Source organism: Emydura macquarii, unplaced genomic scaffold, assembly GCF_026122565.2.
Source record: "Emydura macquarii macquarii isolate MOO-44397 ecotype Brisbane River unplaced genomic scaffold, CSIRO-AGI_Emac_v2 contig_2768, whole genome shotgun sequence".
NCBI classification, from domain to species: domain Eukaryota; kingdom Metazoa; phylum Chordata; order Testudines; family Chelidae; genus Emydura; species Emydura macquarii.
Genome location: NW_027132905.1, coordinates 25,266,936 through 25,290,021, shown reverse-complemented (window position 1 = coordinate 25,290,021; position 23,086 = coordinate 25,266,936). Strand labels below are relative to the sequence as shown.

Genomic DNA, 23,086 nt, shown 5'->3' with positions numbered 1-23,086 from the left:
TGTACAAAAGAGGTTATAGTGAATCAGCAGATTAGGCCTCACTAAAAAGACAAGTGTCAGATGCATTATAGGTCTAATAATTGTCCTCAGGGAGTCACTTTCTTTCTAAATGAGAATCTTATATGAAGATAATACCAGCATAATTTAGCCTCCAAAAGACTTTAAACAATATATGGGTCTAAAGAAGCTATTTACAGATCACTTCATTTCTTGGAGACTTTAAGATGCTATGTGTGCAGCACTGATCCAAAATACTGCACCAAACCTTCAGATAAAATTAGAAAATAAGGGACCTAGGGCCACAACCCCAGCTGGGATAAATGCGTGTAGACTCATTTAATTCAATGGAGTTAGGCCAATGTACGCTAGACAGAGATCTGGCCCAACTCTGACAAAGGCTTGGACTGCTCCTTCTAACAGAAATATTGAGAGAAAGGGAGTTGAAAGGGGTGAGGATGGGAAGAAGCTCTATGAAATTCCCCTTTTGGTGTTTCCTCTGAATTCTTGCATGGGAAGGAGCAGGGCTAGCCCCTTTGGAACGAGAAGCATGCTGTGCTCTCATACCCTGTGGATCCACCCGTAGCCATTCACACAGATCTTTGTGCCCCTGGTTTCAGCACCTGCTGCAGCTTGCCCTTGCTCCCACATTCATGGGGGACACCTTATGCCAGTGCACTAGGCATCAGCCAATGGGCCAAGAGATCTGATTCTGATGCTAACTTTCTGTATGACTGGGCCAGATAACTCAGCATCTCTGAGCCTCTATGTTCCGAACTCGAAGAATGGAGGAGAGGCATTGACTTTATGTTTGTAAACACTCTGCAGATATAAGCAAAAGGCCAGTCAGTGACTTTCCTACAAGTCATTTTAATTTCACTTGAAATTTCACTGGAATTGAAATTTCCAGGGGGCTGAAATCATATGAAATCAGTTGGTAGAAAATTACACACATCTGAGAATTTTTTAAAATCAGTTTGAGTCAGAGCTGATAATTCTAGGTCTCCCCGCTAGAGCTTTTTTGGAAAATTATGTGTTTGGATTTGCTCTTTCTATTGACTCAAATATTGCAAAAAGAGAAAAAGATGAAATAACATTATCCAGACCGTCCTCTGTTCTTATCAAACAGGTAAATTGCCTCTTACAATGAAAAACGTAATTAGCTGCAGACTAGCTTCCTGAATTGAGCAAGAGGATCTAAAAGTCACTATCCCCATATGAAATAATATAGAACATCTATAAGTCATTCTAAAATTATGCATACTTCTAATCTTTTATGAGAATTGTAAATACTGATTATGTACAAAAGCATAAGGGAAATGTTTTGGTACTATTCTATTATTTTATTTAATTTTATCCTGAAATATATCAGAGTGTAACATATTTGTTTTCTTTCAGGGAGTCAGAATAGTTTCTACAAACCTGTTGACCATATTGAGTATACCTGACCAGTTATGAAACATGTACCAATACTTTGCATCTTATGTGACCTATCACAGCCAGCCAATCCATCTCAAAGTTCTAAGAAGTAACAGAAGAGAGAAAAATCTTCTGTCAGTCTAACATTAAACGTGTGTGAAACATTATACTGAAACAATTTATAAAACTGCTCCAGTTTTGAGAATGTTTCTTGAACTCAGACCCATTTTGAAAAGTACATGCCTTCATTACAAGTATTTTGCCCACCTCTAATACAATGCATATTGTCAATGAGTGTTTTTAAAAATACTAGAAAGGAAATGTGATTCACAGAACAAAATATCTTACCAAAATTATAAAATATAACCATTTATTGCAGAAAAATAATCTGGAGTATGAAAATCAAGGCCCTGTGCAACATAATAATCCGGTGTCCTGTGGGTCTAATATTTTGGTCTAATTTCAGTTGTTCCATTTAGTGTGTGAGTGATGGAAGGGGTTGGTTGCCTGGGATACACAGGAGACCAGAGTAGATGTAAAATCAGTGGCCTGGTCTATATTAAAACATAGGCTGACATAGGAATGTGAAAAATCCACAGTTCTGAACAACATAGCTATGCTAATTCCCAGTGCAAACACAGCAAGGTCGCTGCTATAACTCAGGGAGAAAGAGTTCCTACATGGATTGAAAAAACCCTTCCCCATCTCCATATGCTGTGTCTTCACAACAGGGTTATGTCACCAGAGCTACAGCACCATAGCTCTGCTGCGATAGTCTCCATAATGTAGACATGGCCTATGATCCTTTTGTAGTCTGTTATAATGTACAAAGTACATGTAAATGACTGCACAAATTATAAAGCAGTGGAAAACAAGGCACAAACAATTAAAAATGGCTCATTTACTTTGCATATGAAAAATAGCCTATTTGTCAAGTGGTTGCTCATTGTTCCCATTCCATTTTCTCAGCAGGTCTAACCTGCTCACCAGGATTTTTGGAAAAACCTGTTTAGGATTTTTAAGAACTACAATGTTTAAACATTTTATACATGGGCTGCTCATCCCTTAGTTACCCGATGCAAAACAGATTTGGGAAAAAACACCAATTGAATATAAAGGTATGGAGGTTTATGTTTTGGGTTTTTTTAAATGACAATAAACAAACACACACTAGAACACCTCTAATTGGAAAAAAATTCTAATAAAAGCTTTAAGGCAACAAAATATAACTTTCCCTTGGCTGTTAAAACCAGGTTATTATTAAGTTAAATAATCCCATAAATATTATGCTCTCCTACTTGTCAACAACTAGTCTTGTTCATTAGCAATTTTAATTTTACCCAATTGTTCCCTTTGCCTTGAAGACAAAATATCTTGCATAATAACTTGTCACTGAAACTAACCTGTGCTGTAAATATTAGTTTTTCATTATGACTTTTTCTCTGAATTAACAAATAAAAATAGTTGATTTTTTAAATAATGACAACTTTCATTTTCAGATGAACTATGAAAATAAATCATCAGAGCTTTTAGACAATACAAGAATATTCAAGACCTTCCATAGATGATAGCAATAAAAGTATTGGGGGACATTAGTGAACACAAATGGATTTCTGATTGACATATCTTTCTCCATCCTAAAATTCTCACCGTAAGTCTCCTATGACTGTTAACTTGCCTGTCACTATCTCTGCAACATGGCCCCCAAACATTGATGACTCTGCTTTCAAGCAGGTAGCACTCTATCTGAAGGCAGAACTTGGAGAGTACCACTGTGGCTAATTTCCCAATTCCATCTCTCACATATGAATAAATGTAGCCCTTTTGTTACCTCAAAATTTGACAGAATTGCAGTCAGCAATTTTGTATGTTCAATCATTGCCAGCTGAAACCCAATCACCATATAGTTATGAATGGTGTTAGGCCCCTGAGAGGCAAGGCCATATAATTGCATGTTTGCAGTAGTTTTGCTATCAGAATTGGAGGTTCGAACAGGGAGTTAAGATTCCGTGAAAACAGAAGCAATGTGTTGGCCAGCCTTGGCCTTAGGTGCCTCTAACATGTAAATGTTATTGTTATGACTAGAAATGCTTTGCTGATGAGAAGAATAACGAATTGTTATTGGCTCTTGCTAGGGAAATTGTTAGTCTATTAGGGGCTATTATGAGCTATGTGCTTTCACCAGAGAAAATTTATAAAAAGTTTAGTTAGAAAGTATGCTTTGTAGCAGTCCGAGAAAGCTTTCCTTTGGGCAAGGATTTGACACCTAAGTTGCCCAGCAGCTAGATGGAATGAGAGGCCATCCCGGCAGCCTGGTTGTTGATTCCTTGAAACCATTTCAGACTATTTAGGTAAATATAAATGTTTTGAAATGCTCTAACCCTACTGCGACAGTAGTTTTAGGTAAAAGTAGTCTTGTTTGTCACAATCATTTATCAGACGAATGAGCTGTACCCCCAATGATTTATTCCTACCATCAGCTGGAGAGTAACAATTAAGCTACCACTGCTTTGGGTTATGAAAACCATGGGTAACACTTTCATTTCCATCTTCAAATGAATCTACTGGGTTTCCAAACATTGACTGTTCTATAATGCCTTCCTTATGGTTAAAACTCTCATGAACTTGCATTTTGCTCTCAAATTCTCTTCCCTTCCCTTCTCTAACATTCACTTTCTCTCTCCCCATTTCAGAAGGTTATGTTAGTTTCTGTTGTATGTTAGTTTCTCTTCAACACTTGTCACTTGTAACAGCATTGCGAAGTGTGTCTCGGTCTCAAAGCTCTCCGTCTCATCTCAAACTTCACCGTAAAATACATGTTTTTCTTCTCTCTCTTTTCTTCTATTATTACCCCTGTGGCCAAATGCTTTTCTATATTCAAATAGCTGTACAATGTCACTACCACAGCCTCAAGATATTCTATTCACCTATTGGGAGCAAATAACCCTTTTGGATAGAAGAATAAAATATCATCTTTTTCATGACAATCATCACAGAAATTGGAAAGCAGATTTTGTGCCCTGGATGGCACATTTTCATGATATTTTTGCAAGGAACTTTTACACCAGCACATCATGTAATTTATACTACTATAATTTGCATTATTTAGGGTTGAGGGTACAGTGAGGAAGACACTAAAATTAAAGTTGTTTTTTTAACTACCAATCCACTATACTGCACCCTACTTTATCATTTGTTCCTTTCTATTCACTAGATCTAATACATGTATTGAGATACATGAACATTTGATAACATTTTACCTTGAACGGTCACTTGAAATGTGTTAGATACTTATGCTAAACAATCTGTTCTACCTTGTATTTAGCAGTGAGACTCTGGGCTAGTTTCCTAGACCTGAAGAACAACTCTGTGTAAGCTAGTTTCTCTCACCAACAGAGGTTAATCCAATAAAAAATATTACCTCATCCATCTTCTCTCTCTAATATTCTTGGACCAACATGATTACAGCAACACTGTATACAACATTTCCCTGTAACATTTTTATGTGGCAAGGAGACCCAAGAAGCCAATAGTGCTATTCAACTTCAGAGTGTGCTTAAGGCCATAGAAGAATGAAGCCATATTTTTGGTACTGATGTTTGTTCATGGAGAATACAGTGGTAATCATATTAGAAGCCAATTTAAAAATTGTTAAATGGAGTGTTCTATATAAAAGGAAAGTTACAGTGGGGTTATAGACCAGTATTGACCAGTAAGAGAAGTTGCTTGTTGTGACAGACCAACAGCAACTCTGAGAAGTGGGAGAGTAGGTAAGGTAGAAAAACTGACATGAGAAGGAAAAAAAGGGAGCATCACTGAAGGCAGAGGGTGCCAACCGGACCTTTCAATGAGACTAGGGAACTTTTCCTCTTTATTGGGTTAATTGTTGGGTAGTCAGCAAAGCTTTATTCATAAGGGGCTCAAAACAAATCCAAGTTAGGCAAAGCTAAACTCTGTCCAGATAGCACAGCAAATTCGGAGGCAAAATTTAAGGCAATATATAATGCAAAAACAATTCAACTTGCTAAGTGGAGTATTATGTAACTCACTCACAGCTCCAATTCAACAATCTTTATTTATAAGGTTATCCCTAATTAGTGAAAATAGCTATGATACCACCAACACTCCTCTTATCTTTCTGTACCTGTCTAGGATATGAGAGAAAGAGAGACTGGTCAGGGAGTCCCACACACCATGTGCAATATAATGAACAGCTTTTAGCTACAAGCAGGACCAAGCTTGTGTAACGTATCTACACTTTGCTTCTTTTTGCCTCCAACTATATGCACTCTGTTTTAGGTTTGCATATTGGAGTATATCCTAGAGCACTAGCCAAATCAGTCCACTGCTGCAGTCAGCATTTTTCCTGATGGATGCAAAAAAACAGAAAAAAAGAATAGGAGCATTTGGGTGGGCTATCAGGCTTTGTGAATATCTCTAGAGAGGCAGCTCCAACTACATTCTAACCACTGGCTAGATTCCTCAATATTGCTGCCTTACAATTGGTCACTTACATTTTCCCAAATTCAGAAATGGGAGGCTTTCTTGGAAAAAAAGTATGCTCAGAGGTTTAAAAAGCCCTAAAAATAATTTATTGAATAGTAAAGATGGGTTCCAAATGTGCTGAATAATTATCAATGCAATGTTGGTAACTGGGCTGATCAACCCTGTCTTAATTATCTGAAAAAAACCTCGAACAACTCCCCACCTTCCAAGATTTTCCTAATGCCACTTTGGTCTGGGGGTAATTGTGTTAAAAGGGCTTTCTGATAAATCAAATTTAGCTTTTTTAAAAATATAGGAACAATAGAAATGGTTCTACAATATAGGTATGTATGTACGTATGTACATATGTATAAAACCCACCCCCTATAACAGCAACCTTTCCCTGCAAGAGTTGACGCCTGTGATGGGGCGTCCACTCCACACTGGCAGAAAAGGGGTTAACAGAGCCACTAAGAGGACACTGCAGTTCCTGAGGCTGCGAGAGGGGCTGCAGGCAGATGGTGGATATTGAATGAGTGCAGACCACAAGCTGGCCTTGAACTAATTCCCAAAATGACCAACAGGAGGTGCCTGTCTGGTGGTAAGTGATGTGTACCATGACACGTGGTGGAGACGCAGGTACAGAGTTGCCCCAGATACAAGGGGACAGGGAGAAAGCCGGTGGGGAAAGGACAGAAGAAGAATAGGTTTGAGAGACTGAAAGACAATGGAACTGCAAGACACAGAAGCATATTTTGCTGATGCTTCTTGTGCTGTCCCAGTCTAGACTCTTAGTCAATACGCCTGCAGAAAGGGACTGACAGACAGCGGGGATTCCTTGAGACCCTGCTGCAGGAAATCCTAGAGAACCAGCAGAGACAATGAAAGGCACAGTGGTACCTCCAGACATATTTGGGGCAGCAGGCCAAGCAGCAGCTAGCCCTAGTAAAACTCCTGCAGTGAGAGATCAGGAGAGGCCACAGGGGGCAGGGTGAGAAGAGAGGTACCAGGGCCAGGAAGCCAGAGGAGGGGCCGGAATGATGTTATGCCCTTGGGTGACAAGGACACCGGAAAGGGGAATGCCCCTACTAGGATGAGGGACATAAGCCTCACCTGGAGAACGAGAAGAAAAGAGAGCCCAAGAGAGTCCCACCTGTGTAGATAACAGGGAGAGAATAAGCATGTTAGTCCTTTGGGCAACAAGGGCACCTGCAGAGGCAGTGCCCATACATCAGCTGTAGGGTCAAGGCTAGCCCAAGGATAGAGGATGAGCAAGAGAAGAACAATGCCACTGCCAAGAGGAGGCAAATAATTTACTTTTGGTGACCTGAGGAGGGCCATATAAAAAGGCATTGCCCCCTTTGGAGAAGGTAGGATAGAAAGGGGGTGCCCAGGAACCAGACTAGGTCAGAGACTGTGCAGAAGGATCAAATTACTATGTGCAGACCATGAGCTAATCCCCAAGACCAACAACAGGAGGCACCAATCCAGCGGTGAGTGACATGCACCATGACAATACCACAACATTAAGAGCCTGTAAGTAAAAAAGATTTAAATAATTCTCACCAGCCAAGCTCAGAGAGCTGCAAAATGTACATAATGCTAAATACATTTAAATAATTTAAGGTATTATTAGTAACATTGATAAATAAATTTATTTGCAAACTATCATTTTTAATCTGACCATCTCTTTACATATTTTCATTTGGCTGGTACATGGAAGTGTAAGCATTATAGCAATATAAATAAAAACCCTAAACCTCCCTGGATCAAATTGACCCACAGAATTATTAATCATCAGGGGCAATTATAGACAAAGTGTAATATCACCAGTGAATTTCTAATGTCAACTGATGCAATGTAGATATTGGGTGATCCCCAAAGGAATACGATCTGAGCAATGATCGACATGTTACTGCTCTCTAGAATTAAAAATACTGTATTCATGAATGATGCAGAAGCAGATATGTTTTCCTAACTGTGCAGAGCAATTTACACAAGAAAAGGTTTATATGCCTGCAAACAAACAAGGGTTGGTTAGTTACCAAAGTATTAAAATGCTGCTTTTTCAGAGTAATCTCCTGTACATATAAAGTAATTGCTAATAGAAGAAGCACCAGACGGTAGAAGAAATTTTAAATAAATTAGATTTGTTCATTATGAACCTAAACCTGCCTCAAACAGTGAAACAACCTGGCAGTAATTGTTGTCCATAGAAACTTACTTGGAGAGCAATTGTGAAATAATCAGCAAGAATGTGCCTAGACAACAAATCCAACTCCCCAAGTCCTGCCAGGAAAGGCAGTAAGAGGATAGTCAGGGTATTTATACAGACATGATTCAAAGTACATATCAAACAACATCAAGACATCTCTGACTCCTCACTACCATCAGCATAAACCAGTCCTCCCTTCAGTCACAAAGTATAAAACCAGCAGATCTCTTCTAGAGAGATCATTCCATTGAAATTCTAGGTAAAAGACCAACCAACGTCATCAAGATTGAATTTGATAGAGTAATAGTTCAATTCAATAGTTTTACCAAGTCTCCTAAAGACTCACTTCTTCCAGGAGGCTCACAAATACCAATTGCATCAGTTACTCTCTGCCCTCTCCATTCCAATATTACAGAACTGAAAGAGAGATACTGACAATGACTGAAAAAAAATAACCATCATATTTTACATTAACCCCACTTCTGCTTTCCTAGTTCATCTTAACTTATGGATCTCCATCTTTTAGACTATAAGTGCCTTGGAGTCTTTCTTTATGTTATTATTTGTGTGTTGTACAACTTTGAGTACATCACTGGCATTTCCACGACAAGAATATCTCATATCTTATCTAAAGTACAAAAACTTTTATTCTCTCCTCTCTGAAAGTCCTCTTTAAAAAAGAATAAGTAACAAATGCATTTCACAAGCCACTACAGCCAATGGCTTAACATTTGCGACAAAAATTGTCTAAGTGCAGAAATACATTGGATGAAGGGATTAGTAACTGATTCGTGATAAACAACTAGAGTATTACCTGGTATAAGATGGTATAACATCCTTCACCCACAACAGTCTTTTCCATGTTTTACTGAACTTCAATCAAACTTCACAAAGCAAACATACAAACTCCAACAAATGTGGAAAACACAGAAGGTCCCTCTCTCAGCTCTGATGTACAGTGTGGTTCTGTGAAAAGATCTTCTTGGCTTGGAACATAATTTATGATATGATTAGTGGAGCCTTCAGTGTTATGAATATTTCCTCTTCCAAATTCTGTGTTCTGGGATTAAACAAAGGCACTCTACTCATATCCTATCTCTGGAAACATGGCTGCTCTAGTTATCCTTACCTAATCAAACAAATCACTGCCAAATAATGACAGGCAGACATCCTATTATCCACCATCAGGTGGAAGAGTTAACCAACCTCCTATCAATGGAATGCATGAAACTCCCTCAATGGGACAAGAGGACTTATTATCAAACCTGAGACAATCATGATGGTATTAGGTAAACCGCTCACTACAACACAAATGCCATCTGTTTCTCGTACATTATCTTCCTTCCCACCTTCTTTGCTTTATTGTAAACACATTTTCTAAAATTTATCTTTCAAATGATGTTTTGAATGTTAAATGTGTGTGCATGCACAGTTGGTAGACTAGGCAGACCTGGAAGTACAAACGTGTCTGATACCTGAAACAACTAAGAAAAAACTTAGCATGATTCTACACCTTCTACCTAGCCAGGCTTTCCTCATCATATTATACATTGTCAAGTATTTTTTCTTGACTTCAAATATACTTTTGAAAAATCAGATGCATTGTCTATACCAACTTCTTCTCTCAAACACAGTACAGTAAGTGATTTCCACTTTCATTTCCTTGATCTGTGCAGTTCTAAGCAGTCTAGCTATAGTAGCAGGAGTGAGGGAGTGTCAGGCCTGGGGCCTGCGTGGTCAGGCCTAATAGCTGGAGCAAGACTCAAGCTTTGTGGTTAGAGCAGGAATCAAGAGCCAGGAACCAGAGCCAGAGGTTGGACAAGAGTCAGAAGCAAGGAGGGAAGCAAGATTAGCGTGGACTGGAGTAGAACAGGAACAAGGCAGTGTCAAAGCTGGGAACAAGGAAGGCATAGGAGTGATCGCAGCTGGAGGCACACTGACTGAGCAACAAATGACCTGTGGCTGCTCAATGAGCTTTGAAGCAGGCCTGCTGGCTTCCTTCAGCCAGTCCAGTCAATCAGGGGATTGTACCACAACCCAGCTGAGCTCATTAATCTGGTTGGAGGCTGAGGTGGCTAGCCCTCAGGCTCAGCTGAAGGAGCTCACACCTGACAAGAAGGTGTATGCAAGGGATTACCTACATTATCAGAGGGGGCTGGGGAAAGGCCAAGACTGCCCATTTGTGATAAAAATGGAGGCAGGCAACAAGAAATAAAATAATTTATATTGTTTAGTTCATTCTAGATGTTCTCAAAACACTTTTTAGGGTGCTTCTTCACTGCAGAGTTAACCCCAGACTCTTACCCAAGTTTTAGCCCAACCCCTCTGCCCCACCCCATCCACACACAAACATTTTGCCCATTTTTGGAGGTGCTTTAAACCCAGACGACCTTATTCAGTTGTGCACGGGGAGGAGGGAAGATATATAGAGCCCAGGCTCTGCTTTAACTTGGACTGAAACCCACCCACGTTGCAGTGAGTGATGCAGACTAAATCATAGGAATACTGATAGACCTCTACTTCCTTTTCATAATGTCCTCTGAAAGACAAATTGTCCCACAATTAACTGGAAAAGAATTAGAAAGTCCCAGCACAAACAATGATGGCAGATGCCCTCAGACACACATAGGTGAGTGCAGAAACTGTGAGAACACAGTAACACAAGCAGAGCTTTGCAGTGAGGAAGCTTATACCTGGACTAGGCTTCCTTGAGTGCTGATCACCCTGGCTAATTCCGCAGTGCAGACACACCCACCGTTACAGCAATTTGTATTAAAAATGGTCAGTATTATAGTTGAGCATGAATGGCAATTGTGCACACAAATTATAATACAACAGTTCTGATGATATGAGTATATAGTGTGTGTATCTTTGGATGTATGTTACACACACATACTGTTTCCATTCCAACTATATGATATATTTCAGAGAACAACAATACATTTAAAAATTAGCAGATTAAACTCTGATATGTTCATGACAATGACCCCACAAGTAATATATTTCTATACTGGATGAAAATCAGAAAGAAATTAACAATGTGATTCATTTGACATTTAAGAATGTGGGGTTCTAACACAACTGACTTAGTCGTTCTCAGCAATTTTAATCACCATGAATGTCCAATCCTGATTTCATTGATTTGAATGGCAAAGGCAGCAGGATCAGCTCATAACATGTTTAAAGAAAGGTGTATCCTATGGATATGTTGTATTTTCCTGCCTTTTTAAAAAGAAAAAAAACTAAAATAAAAGCACCCCGAGAAGTTCTTAGAACTATGATAGACTTCAGTCTATTGAGTACTCATCTCAAAAAAATGTGTCAATCCCCTTAAATAATATGAAGCACAAATGAGCACGATTACAGCTGTGCCACACTGCCAATATGTTGATATTACACTTAAGGAACAGATGTCCTGATGTTCTTGAATGAGGAAGTTTGAAAGGAACCTGTCAGTTATCAGAGATATCTATAAAACCCAGGTATCCAGCCATTTCCTCATGACTAGTGATCTTAGATGAGGGAATTAGTCTAACAATGGGTACCTTCCTAGAACTGATTTCAGTTGAGCAGTTTTCAGAAATTAAAATAAGAATTAGGTTTGTCATTTGCAAGACTGATTCATGCCAGGTTTTGGAGCACAGCTGCTTTAGAGTATGAATTCTGTATATATTCTGCTAAGCACATCAACGTTCAACGATCTCCCCTCAAACACCTTGTCAGAGGCAAATCTATTCAGATGATGTCAGAATTTGGCTCTTACTGGAGGCCCTGCTGGCTAATTTTAGAGACATTTATAAAACATGACATAAGGTTCTTATAATATATAGCTCCTTAAACCCCTCATTGTGAAGTTTATAGCTTATGTTATTAATTATATAGTCCCATAAGAGGGTGGCCTCAATGTGATGATGCTGAAAAATTAATTTAGTTAGCTTCCACTGCTCTCTGATGACCCAAATTTAAGGCTTTCAGGGACAAATTAACTTTGGAAAATGGTATTACTTACATTTCAAACATTTCATGACCATAGGATTTCTCTTTCCCTCCAAAGAATGGTGTTAAGGCGGAAATCCCTGCAAATTTTGGTCAGAAAACACATGGAGCACATGAAAGGGAAAAGGGGCTATGTGTAAGTTCTCTTTCTCCATGCCGATGCTACCTCAGTACCTCCACAAAAACCTTCCAAGAGCCCATCTGCCACATAAGACAAAGAAGAATCTTCCAATACCTATATGCATCCGACAACTCAAAGGGATTAATTAATGGCTGCTCAGAGCATTCCTGAATTCCCCTTATACACTTGGTCTAACCTCCCTTCATCCCCCACCCCGCAAAAGTCAGTCTGAATACCTCAAAGGGATTAGAAACCATACACCTATAACGAGCTTTCCCATATTGCCCTTCCAATGTAACTCACTCCTGGACCACAGGGATTTTGTATAAGTGTGAGGAGGAACTTCAGTTTACTCACCTATTTATTACCATTGTTGTTTGTCAAACAGTAGTTCTTGGAGACCCCAAACAAGATCATATCATTTCAAGTACCATATATACACATAGCATAAAATAGTGCCTGCCCTGAAGAGCTTATAATCAAAACAGACAAGACAGAGAAAGTATAGAAGAAAGAAAAAGAGACACAGAAGGGTTATGTGACTTACCCAAGGTCACAAACTCTGTCAGAGCTGGGAATAGACCCCCCCAAGTCTCCGGAGCCTCAGCCCAGTGTCCTATCCATTAGCCCTCCCTGGCTGGTCAAAGAGTGTCATGCTATCCGAGTAAGACCAAAATAGATAATGCCTCATTCACAGAAGGAATATTCCCTTTTGTCACAATTCAGAGCAACTGAACCTGCATTCCCCCTCGGTAGTTCACCAAGGGCATGCACTTTTAGGCCTCTGCTCCCAGCTGTCACTCGCTTGGGCAGAGACCTGCATTTCCCTCCCTCCTGACTGCAGTTTTTCTAGGCTGCACAGTTCTCTGCCTACACAGCAATATTCCTAGCAAGCCAGCCTGCCTCAACAGGCCAGCCTCTGCTTTTGCTCTCTCTTCAAAGGCTATGAACAACTGTAATTGCCAGCAGTCAAAGTTACCACACAGCGCTCTCTAAGCAAGCACATTTATTCTTAAGGTGAAAGTGTTCTTAAGAGAAAACATAAAAAACAATAAAAGTTCCCATACGCACGGCTAAAAGCTTACCAGCGGTCACACAGCAATCTTATGCAACCACGGGAGGCCTTGGTTATATGAGCTGTCGTTACCTCCCACTTGGATTATATCTGTAATATATCTGGGCAGGAAGCCATCAGCCCTTAGGAAACTCCAACTGGTACAGAAAACTTCAGCACAGCTCCTCAGTGACATGGGCTACTGCGAGCATATCAGCTCTGTCCTCCACACCCTAACCTGGCTTCTCATAGAATATAAAGTCAAGTTCAAAGTCTGGGTCCTTATCTTCAAGGCCCTCAATGGCTTAGATCCAGCATGTCTAAAATATTGCCTAAAAGTCTAGGCTGGAGACCATGGCTGACAACTCTGCTCCTCTGGAACAATGGAACTTTCCATCATGAGGGTAAAGCTCGACCACACAGGAGACAGAGTTTTCTTACTGGAGGAAAGGGGGAGATAATGTGAGAGAGAACAAATTACACATGATAGATGCACTATTGGAAGGCACTCTGATAGACCAGACCTAGCCAGCCTCTGTTCATTCCTTGGCCTTTGTTGAACCTGTCAACACAGGGGCCAACTCTGTGACTCTATTTTGTGCTGTTGACACCTGTCTATTAGAAATCCATTTCCTTTTGCTTGTGAGTCTTTGAAAAGTGGACCATTAGCACAGGCAGTTATTTCCAATGCATTGTGCTAGTCAATTATCTCAGATGGTGTAAACATTTTTTATATGAACCAAAACTGAAAAGGCATCTGGAAAAGGGAACACTGCCTATATTTTGTGTTAAAACCTGAAATAAAATGTTCACTTCTCTAGCACAAAGCTCGCTTTCAGACTGCTGGAACATTTAAATTGTTCTTCGAACAGTTCGATTGATCTTTGGGCTCTATTTACCTGTTCTGCACCATGCTCATCGCCATCCAGTCCGAAGGGTAAACATTCTTTCCTATGAGATCTTTAAACATTATGAACGTTTCCATCAAAAAGTCCTAGAATAATAAAGCACAATACAGCTATTATGCTATTGAGAAAAAAAATTAAGTGTTAACAAATGTATTTAAAAAGCAGAAAAATAAAAAGGACAATGATGTCATTTTTTTTTACAATTCTTTTCCATTGACTTGCTCAAGTAAATTAGGGATCACTGTGCTATGTAGACTTGGGTAAAACTGCTAAATATTTCCTATTTCTGAGCACCCAAATTGCCTTGAAGATGACAATACATCAAAATGTCCCCATGTCACAAGGTAGCCTGACTTGTTTGGAAAATTGCAAAAAGTAAAATGAGCTGGGTTTTGATCTGCCATGATCTGCGCCATTTGAGCTCTCTGACAGTGCATGGGTCTGAGTGTGGAAGAGCATTCAACTGCAAAAAGCTGGTCTTACCCAGCCCCTGCAACACTGCCCACACTTGATCCTGGGTTTCTGAGTGCAGCGGGTATATCAGGAACAGGGAGGATAAGGAAAGGGGTGTGGTCAGAGAACTGGTGTAATCATTTAAGCCTTTTCTACACTAGAAAAATAAGTCGACCTAAGATAGTAATTATTGCAGTGGCTCATGTCCACACTACCCTCCTTGGGTCAGTGGAGTGCAGCCTCACAAGGAGCACTTCCACGGACCTAAGAGGGTCAGTCTCTCAGCTCTGTGCGGGGAAACTCCTGGGCTCTCAGTGGACTGCATCTTCCCACTCCCCATTCCCTGCCGGGACCTAGCCCCAGGCTTCCCGCACTCCCTGTTCCCAGGGAAAGCTGCCCAGGGCTTCTTACCTATGGGGAATGGAGTTCAACTGCCCTGCTTCTTGTCCCCCCAACCCTGCTGGGAGCTGAGCAGTCTTGTCAATTTCATACCTCAGCCTTGAAATTGATAAGGCTGCCCAGGTTCCCAGCAGGGAGTAGGCAGAGAAGCCACCTGGGACTTCTCCCCTCCCCATCAGAAGTCAGGGGAAGCTACCTGGGGCTTCTCTATTCTGTGCTCTTCATCAGGAACCAGGCAGCCATATCGATTTTCCAGCCAGAAGCAGGGTGCAGGCATCTGGGCTTGTCTCCAGAAACCAGCTGCTCAGCTCTCAGGGGGGCTTTCTTGTCAATTTCACTGCTCCAGATCCAAGAATGACAGCCCCACAGCCGTTGTAGGAGATGCAGTGTCTACATTGACACCGCAGCATCCTAACTAAGTCAAAATAAGCCCTATACGTCTCGTTGAGGTGGTTTTAGGATGTCAACACAGCAGGGGAGTTACATCGGCGGGAGAAGCATTTTACTCTGTATCCCTCCACTGTTTTGGTGACAAAAGCTGACTTTTGTCGACAAAACTCTCTAGTGTAGACCAGCCCTTAGGGAATGGTGTCAGCTGGTGCAAGTTAGAGGAGCTCCTCGGCACCTCTAAACTAAGCTGGGGTAAACTCAGAGACACTATGGGAATCAGGCAACTGTAGCCACTCAGCACAAAATACACAGTCTGATTCAACAATGGAGTTCTTAATGGAGATAAAGGGGAGAGAGAATTGGGACCAAAATCCTGTAAAATAGAAGTTGTAGACTAAAAATCAAAGTTAAAGGCTCACTGCACTGAGCTGTTGAGCAAAGATAAGCCAAAGAAGAATGGATAGAAAAAAGTCACAGTAGAGGGCATATTAATTTAGGCACTTTGGAGTAAAATTGTTGAAGAGTTGTTTACCATTTAGTAGTCATCTCTTGGCAAACTATCTAACAAACCTCCTCAACATATAGGGAAGACAAAAGGCAATGATCTACCTACACGAGCAACACCTGTATCTTTCCAAGCTTCAGACTGAGATAGCATCAAACTCATGATATTATACAAGCACTCTTCAGGGCAAAAATAAACTTGCAGGGACTATGGGGCAAGAGGTATATACAACAAATGCATATCAGCCTATTGATGACACTCCATATTTAGAAATTATGTCCAGTATTTGGTAAAACCATCTGTTTACTTAAACAGACATGGCTACTAGAACCAAATGCACTGAACAGTCCAGTGCAGAATATGAAATATTTTGAGAGTATTTGCCAGCTTCAAATGTGGATACTTTGTACTCACCACTAGCTCTGAACTTGTCTGAAAGGTTTCAATGTAAAAGGAGTAATGTTGGTTGTCCATTTGGTTTAAGATTGCTGTCATACATGCCACAAAATGACTCTAAAACAAACAAACAAAAAGAAACAAATAGTAAGGAAATGCATATACAGACTGATGATTTGGATGATGGAAATGAGAATGGATTATATCTTGCAATGCCAAATTACTATATCACAAAAAACAAACAAAACCTGTGCCACCCCAAGAATGTGAATTTTCAAAATCTAAGAAGTGCTTCTCACTGTGTATACATTGTGAAATATACTTAACAATAATTTACAACTGGCCATATTGAGGATACCACTCAAAGCAACTTTCCTTTTTGAGAAAGGGATATCACTTGTGACATCAGATGAAACAGAAGTCAGTGCAAGAGAGACAGTCATCCAACATCTTACAGAACATGACTTAGTACACTGGCTTAAGAGTCTTAAAATGACTGTGACATTCTATAGGACTTTTACATAAGGGATTAATAGAAAATGAAAACTTTCTATAAGATCCTTTTGAATATTCCTAGAAAAAAATTAATTATATTATTATATATTATATCATGGCTACTGAATTCTATAGGAAGGATAAGAAAATCTAAAAAATAAAGAAAAAGAAACATATATAAAAAAACATATTCTTCTGAATTTTAAAACAGAATTGAAATAAAATGGAAAGTGGTTGATAAGCTTAGGTTTCCATTTCATTTTACTGACGTGCTTCTTATTTGTCAAACCTTCAGACAATAGGGGTGAGGCGAAATGACTAAAATCTCCCTTTGAGGAACACAGTATCTCTTCCTATTAATACTCACAAAAATTACAATAATTCTTTCGATAACAAACCAACTCAAAATAATATCTGAATTTCTGTAGAAAAAAAGAATAAGGCAGAGGGAAGTCTAGAAGATAATTGCTCTCTGATAGATTTACTCAAAACTTTACATCTGATACATTTACAAGTGATCCAACTGAGTCTGTGATCCTTCCAACCAGAAGTAAATTTTTAGTTTCTACTGATCTTGGGAAATCAGATTCCTCTTTTAATCATGATTGAATTTATATTTTGTTACCATCATAAATTCAACAAGGTCACAATCACACTGTAAAGAATCAGCTGCAGTTTATCCCACCCAACCATTTTGTCTACTACTTACTGTGGAAAAAAAAAAAAAAAAAGACTTTTTTTAATTTCAGGTTATGGCCACTAGAGGTCTTTTACTTTCATATGGTAGCTGCTGTTCAGTTTGTACTGCTTTTTTTATTTATTCCTACGTGAGCAGACCCAGTACAGTTGTTGCATATAAACAGTGAAAATTACAATATAATGGACTTCTTATACCTTCTTTTGGAGTAATGTTAGTGCTAGTCAAAACCTTGCCTACTATGTAAGACTAAGAAGATTCATTTTCTGCAGGTAATCCCAAAGCTTTCAGGTAAGGATTTGTGTGGTTTTGGTTACTGATGTTCTTCTAAAAAGAAATGCTGATTTTCTGTCCTATAGTAGTTTACTTTTACAGGTATTGCTCAGACTAGTCTCTTTTGTGAACTAAAATCCACAACTATCACAAAAAGAAAGGTGCAGTAGTGAGACTTAATTTTTTCTAATATCTTGATTTTATTTTTGAAAGAAATAATTGCCAACACAACTTACACAATATTACACATGAAAGCTTGTGTTGTATTTTGCTTCTTGAGAAGCTTTAAGAGATGCTACAGAATGTGTTTTCTCCCACTTATTTGAAGTAACCATTTGCTGAGATAAGCAATCTGTACCAGACTCTTGTAGATGTACTATCTTGCTGTGCAGCAAAAATGACTAAGAATGTTCATTTATTTGTTGAAACCAACTTAAAATCTGTCTAACCAGTATCTGTGTATTACAGTATAGCATGAGTGCGTATGCTTAGTAACTTGTACATGGGAATTGTGAAAATTAACAGATGACATACTTTGGTTAATGAAAGCAGTTCTTCTACCAATAAATATCACAATCTTGCTAGACAGTTTCTGGCAGCAAACCTGTCAACTTTCACAGCAGTGTGATGATTTATATATGAAATGGAAAGTGCCAGCAGAGCAGGATTGCTGTAAAAAATCCACTCTCCCCATACTTCCCACTGTCATCTTAAGACTGAACAGCATATTAAGTTTATATTGATATATTAACTTTATGTTTATGACATTTAATCATTTCCATGTAGCAACCTTGAATATTATAATTAATCACTTGATCTCATATTGAAAACTTGCTCTCCCACCTCCCAAAAGCCAACAATAAATACGGACTTTCAGGTATAGCCTCTCATTTTCACAAATGTTCAGGCATTCTCAGTATCACCATTCTCACACTGTTAGAATTAAAGTGTTCTTCAGGACCATACAATTCTGTGAGCAAAAAATATATGTATTCATCTAAAATATCCTAAATTGTCTAAGGATCTTATAATATAAGAGTTAAGAAGCATTAACTACTTATCAATAAAGTAAATGCTAAATATTAACCACCAATCAGTTTTTAAATTCACTTAGTGTGTTTATAACTTGGACATAAGAAATTTGGAATCAGGAACCTCCTGCAAACATGCTAGTTGACTGATGATGATGTTAAATTGCTTTTAAAAACAAGCACTGTATGTAGGGACTTGAATATTTAAATGCAAATTTAAAAAGTAGCAAAGATGAAGTTATTCAAATACAAACTTGACAAGTCATTTCAGTTGTGCTTAGCTTTGTTAAGATGTATCTAATGAAACACAGCAGGAAGATGCATGATTGAAACTAGATCAAACATAAAAGTGTAATCACAGTGAACACTTGAGTGATGAAGGAATACTTAAAATAATGTTAACAGGAAGATTTCTGTTTAGAATTCACTATTACGCAGAGATGCAATAAATCATGCACAGAAACATCTTCCTTCCAGATTGACAATATAACTTCTAAACAAAGCAGTGTCCATTAACCAAAGAACTGACAGCATTTGGAAAAATGGAATACATCAGTATGAAAAAATAATTAGGTAGCTGTTAGAATACTGTACTTATATCATTAGCAGGAATAGAAAGCACACTAGGACGTCAAAGGACAATGAGATAAGATGAGGAAACCCAGTCTTCCAGTAAACTCTCAAAACTCCCCAACAGTAAAGAAAATACGATGATCCATCAAATTTTTTAAAAAAAGAACTGTAGTGTGTCTTCCGACCTTAGCACAAACATTGCAAAGTGACAGCTAAAAAGAAAAGATACTATTTAGAGATATAGTATAAACAAAACACATAGACAGTGATAACATATTCCAATCAAGAAATCAAATGTAGCTTTGTAAGCCTTGGAGACGGGATATGTCTATGTGCCTCATTCCAACTCAAGTCCATGCCCATGAGCTGCATGTGCACAACATTGATGGAAAAAGAACCATTAAGAAAGTGTTAGGGTCATAGGAGAAAGATGACAAACTTCAGCACCTAGCAACCCAAATCCTAGCCTACTTTATAATACCAGATAGCAACAGGTTGTCATAGTAACTTCAAATAATGTACAAGAACCACAAGTATAAATAAAACAAAAACACTAGAGAAAAAGCAACGAATAGTGTAGCATGAACCTATCCTTCAATATTAATTTAATATAAGTTAAGCATTTGCTTAGTTATGTTGTGGGTATTTATATATGCAGAGGCATGTGCACATGGAGTGAGGTGGAAGGTATTTGGTTCATGTGGTCAATTAAACAGGTATCCTTAGATGTCACAATATATGTCCATAGTTTAAATGTGTGAAACCCACATACATGTCAACAAAAATAAACCAAAACAGAATGTAAATACTAATGCTCAAAGGCTTTTGAAAGGCAATCATTAAGGTCATCTCAAATATTTTTTGTTTTGCAAACTCATGCCATTAATAGACTATTTAGTTTTAAACTATTACTTTTATTTAAAAAAGAGTACAGTGAACAGAAAGTGAACAGATCTACCTAATGTCCAGAAGCATAATTGCAATAATATTTTGTGTGTGTGTGAGTATACAGATAGAGCACAAATTTCTATATTTGTTAAACATTTTACTCCAGAAGTGACAGCTTTTCAGTAGTGGGTGAAGTGATCGCACTATGTATTGAGTCTGAACTAATTTTCAAAGTACAAATCAGGTGTACTTTAACTCAACTGAAGTGAAGAGAGTGGAGTGCAAAACTGATGTAATTATGACTCATAGTTTGTAAGGTCTGGAAAATGCTTTGGGAACTTTCTGAGTAACAGGTATTATATAAATAAAAATCACATCATTAATATATGAGAGAGCATTTTTGTAATAATATGAATACTGCTCCCATAATATTAGCAACTTCTATATTGTGATAATGCAATCCAGAAATACTTTCTGGACACACAGTATTCATAAAACAAGTGAATAACCTCACCTGCTTATGATCATGAGCATAGGCACAACATGACAATTATTGTAAATGAAAGTTGGAGAAAGCACTGTGATGCCACTGAGAGTGACAGTAGTTCAAAGCTTTTTGGCATACATAGTAATGCTTACAGTGCTTCAGAAAAACAATGTACCTTCAGAACTCTAGTGCATGTCTGTATTGATACAGATGCTAACACAACACTTCTTGATCGTATTATGAAAAAACCTAGAACAGCAGCATTTTGAGCTGAAAAAGGTATAAATTGAATTTGAAGTGGTGAATCAGATATTCCTTATGTAATAGTTCTGTGCCTTCTCAAAGGAATATAATTCACCTCCAAACCATGTGTTCTCCTGTACTATGCCCAGGTATAAAAGCCTAGACCAAATATAAAAATTGCAATAAGCTGTTATGTAACAACCTACTGTGTATCAAATGCGTAAGCAGTGTTTGAAATTTGGAAACTGATCCATCCCACATACATTTCTCATGGCTTGTCAATGAATACTTCTTTTTTATTTTGTTTTTATTACAATAAAGCAGATCCATCATCAGCTGTATTAGGTTTGAGGTTTTATTTTTACATTTATGTTTGATGTCTTATAGTTCATTGGACCTGTCTTCTTGTCTTTCATAGATGACTAAACAGAAGCCTTGGTACCCTATTTGCACATCTTACTGACAGCTTTCGGTGTCTGATTAAAAACATCCAAGTCTGCTGTATTCTTGTTCTGCTGTTTACATTGCATAGTAGGTAAAATTTAGTTCAGCCTAGCATTTAGTTGAACATAAAAGGATAATTACTTAAATGTGGATTAATTAATGGGAAAATGTAATGCAAGTAATTTTACAACAGAAATGATATGGGAATAAAAACAGTCGCAGATTTAAAAGTCTATTTAAGGTTATACAATTAAGGCTATCTCAAAATTGTTCTTTTAAGATCAATGCAGATATAATAACAACATGGTATTTCTCAAAAAAACAGACAGGCTACAAGCTTTCCTCTCACAATTCTCTGTGGGGTCTAAACCAACATTTGAAGCATCCCCCTATATGACAACAGTGGTATTCTCTCTCTACAATCTGATTTCTTTTTTTGGCATGTTTAGTACTACGATCACCCCTCCCCTGCTCACTCCCCCATTCTCCCCACCCAGCATTTCTCAGGATAAAATCTAAGGAGCATGATTGCACTCTAGATGATTTATCACTTAAATATATTCACTGGGCCAGATTCTGTTCTCATTTGCACCAGTGCAAAATACTGAAGTATCTGTGGATAGAATCTGTCCCATTATATTTTAAAGAACATATTTACATAGGGACCTGCTTAGAAGATACATACACCTGCATGAACATAAAGTGTAATTTACACTTGTTTATCTACTTTCCAATGACAGAGCAACCATTTAGAGTCATTGCCTGAAGATTTACTGCAAGGCTTCCTCTACCCTCTGTCCAGAGCACAGCAGTTAAAACCATCTGTCTAACCTACTGCCAGGACCACATCTGCCATGTACTTCAAAACCCTCCATTTGCTTCCTCTCATCTGCTACATCAAATTAAAGCTTTCATCCTCACCTTCAAGGATCTGTGCAAGTCCACTCTTGCTTTCATAACTACTCTCATTTCTGACCACACTTCACTAATCACTCCACTATAATCGCCTTCTTCTCCCATATTTGCTTTCATGCCTTCTTCCAGGCTGCTCTAGATATCTGACATGTACTTCCCATGCAGTGCAATTAGCATCCGTCCTTTCAGAAATTTGAAGTGTACCTCAGGAGGCAGGGAGCTTATTTTCATGAGCATCTTGTTTAGTGCTGTGATTCTTTGTACCCATTCCACCCGGGGCCAGGCCTAATGAGTTAAGGACCAATTAGGCTAGCAAAGACATGGCTAGTTTAATAATAAAAGCATAAGAAGCTCCTCTTTTAGCCACGACTGCCATCCTACTACTCTTACCTCCAAATTAAAGACAACTAGCAGATTAATATTCTGCAGAAACTATAAAAGCAGCAAATACAACTGTACAAAAACTATTTTAAATGCTCCTAATTCTAATTTATTTCAGTGCAAATTAAGTCATTTTCTTCTAGTGAAATACAGCCACTCTCTTACAAGGAAAGGGAAACATCAGTAGAGATAAGAGAGATCAGCAGTGGAACCTAGCGGACCCATTTATAACTGAGCAATTTTGTCTTTGCTTTCCTTCTGAAATACACAGGCAAAAAGATATGATTACATAAACAAGCTTGAGGTGATATCTTTTATCTG

At 38.5% G+C, this 23,086-nt stretch overlaps 1 protein-coding gene across 2 annotated transcripts in view; it reads right to left on the bottom strand.

The window, feature by feature from the left end:
* Positions 1–23,086, bottom strand: part of DOCK2 (dedicator of cytokinesis 2) — a 407,820-nt gene that overhangs the window by 94,382 nt on the left and 290,352 nt on the right. For both annotated transcript variants that reach the window (XM_067566685.1, XM_067566686.1), the window contains exons 24-25: positions 16,357–16,455; positions 14,187–14,281 (exon numbers count right to left, since the gene is read on the bottom strand). In XM_067566685.1, the coding sequence (XP_067422786.1) occupies positions 14,187–14,281; positions 16,357–16,455 (194 nt within the window). The remainder of the gene's footprint in view (positions 1–14,186; positions 14,282–16,356; positions 16,456–23,086) is intronic.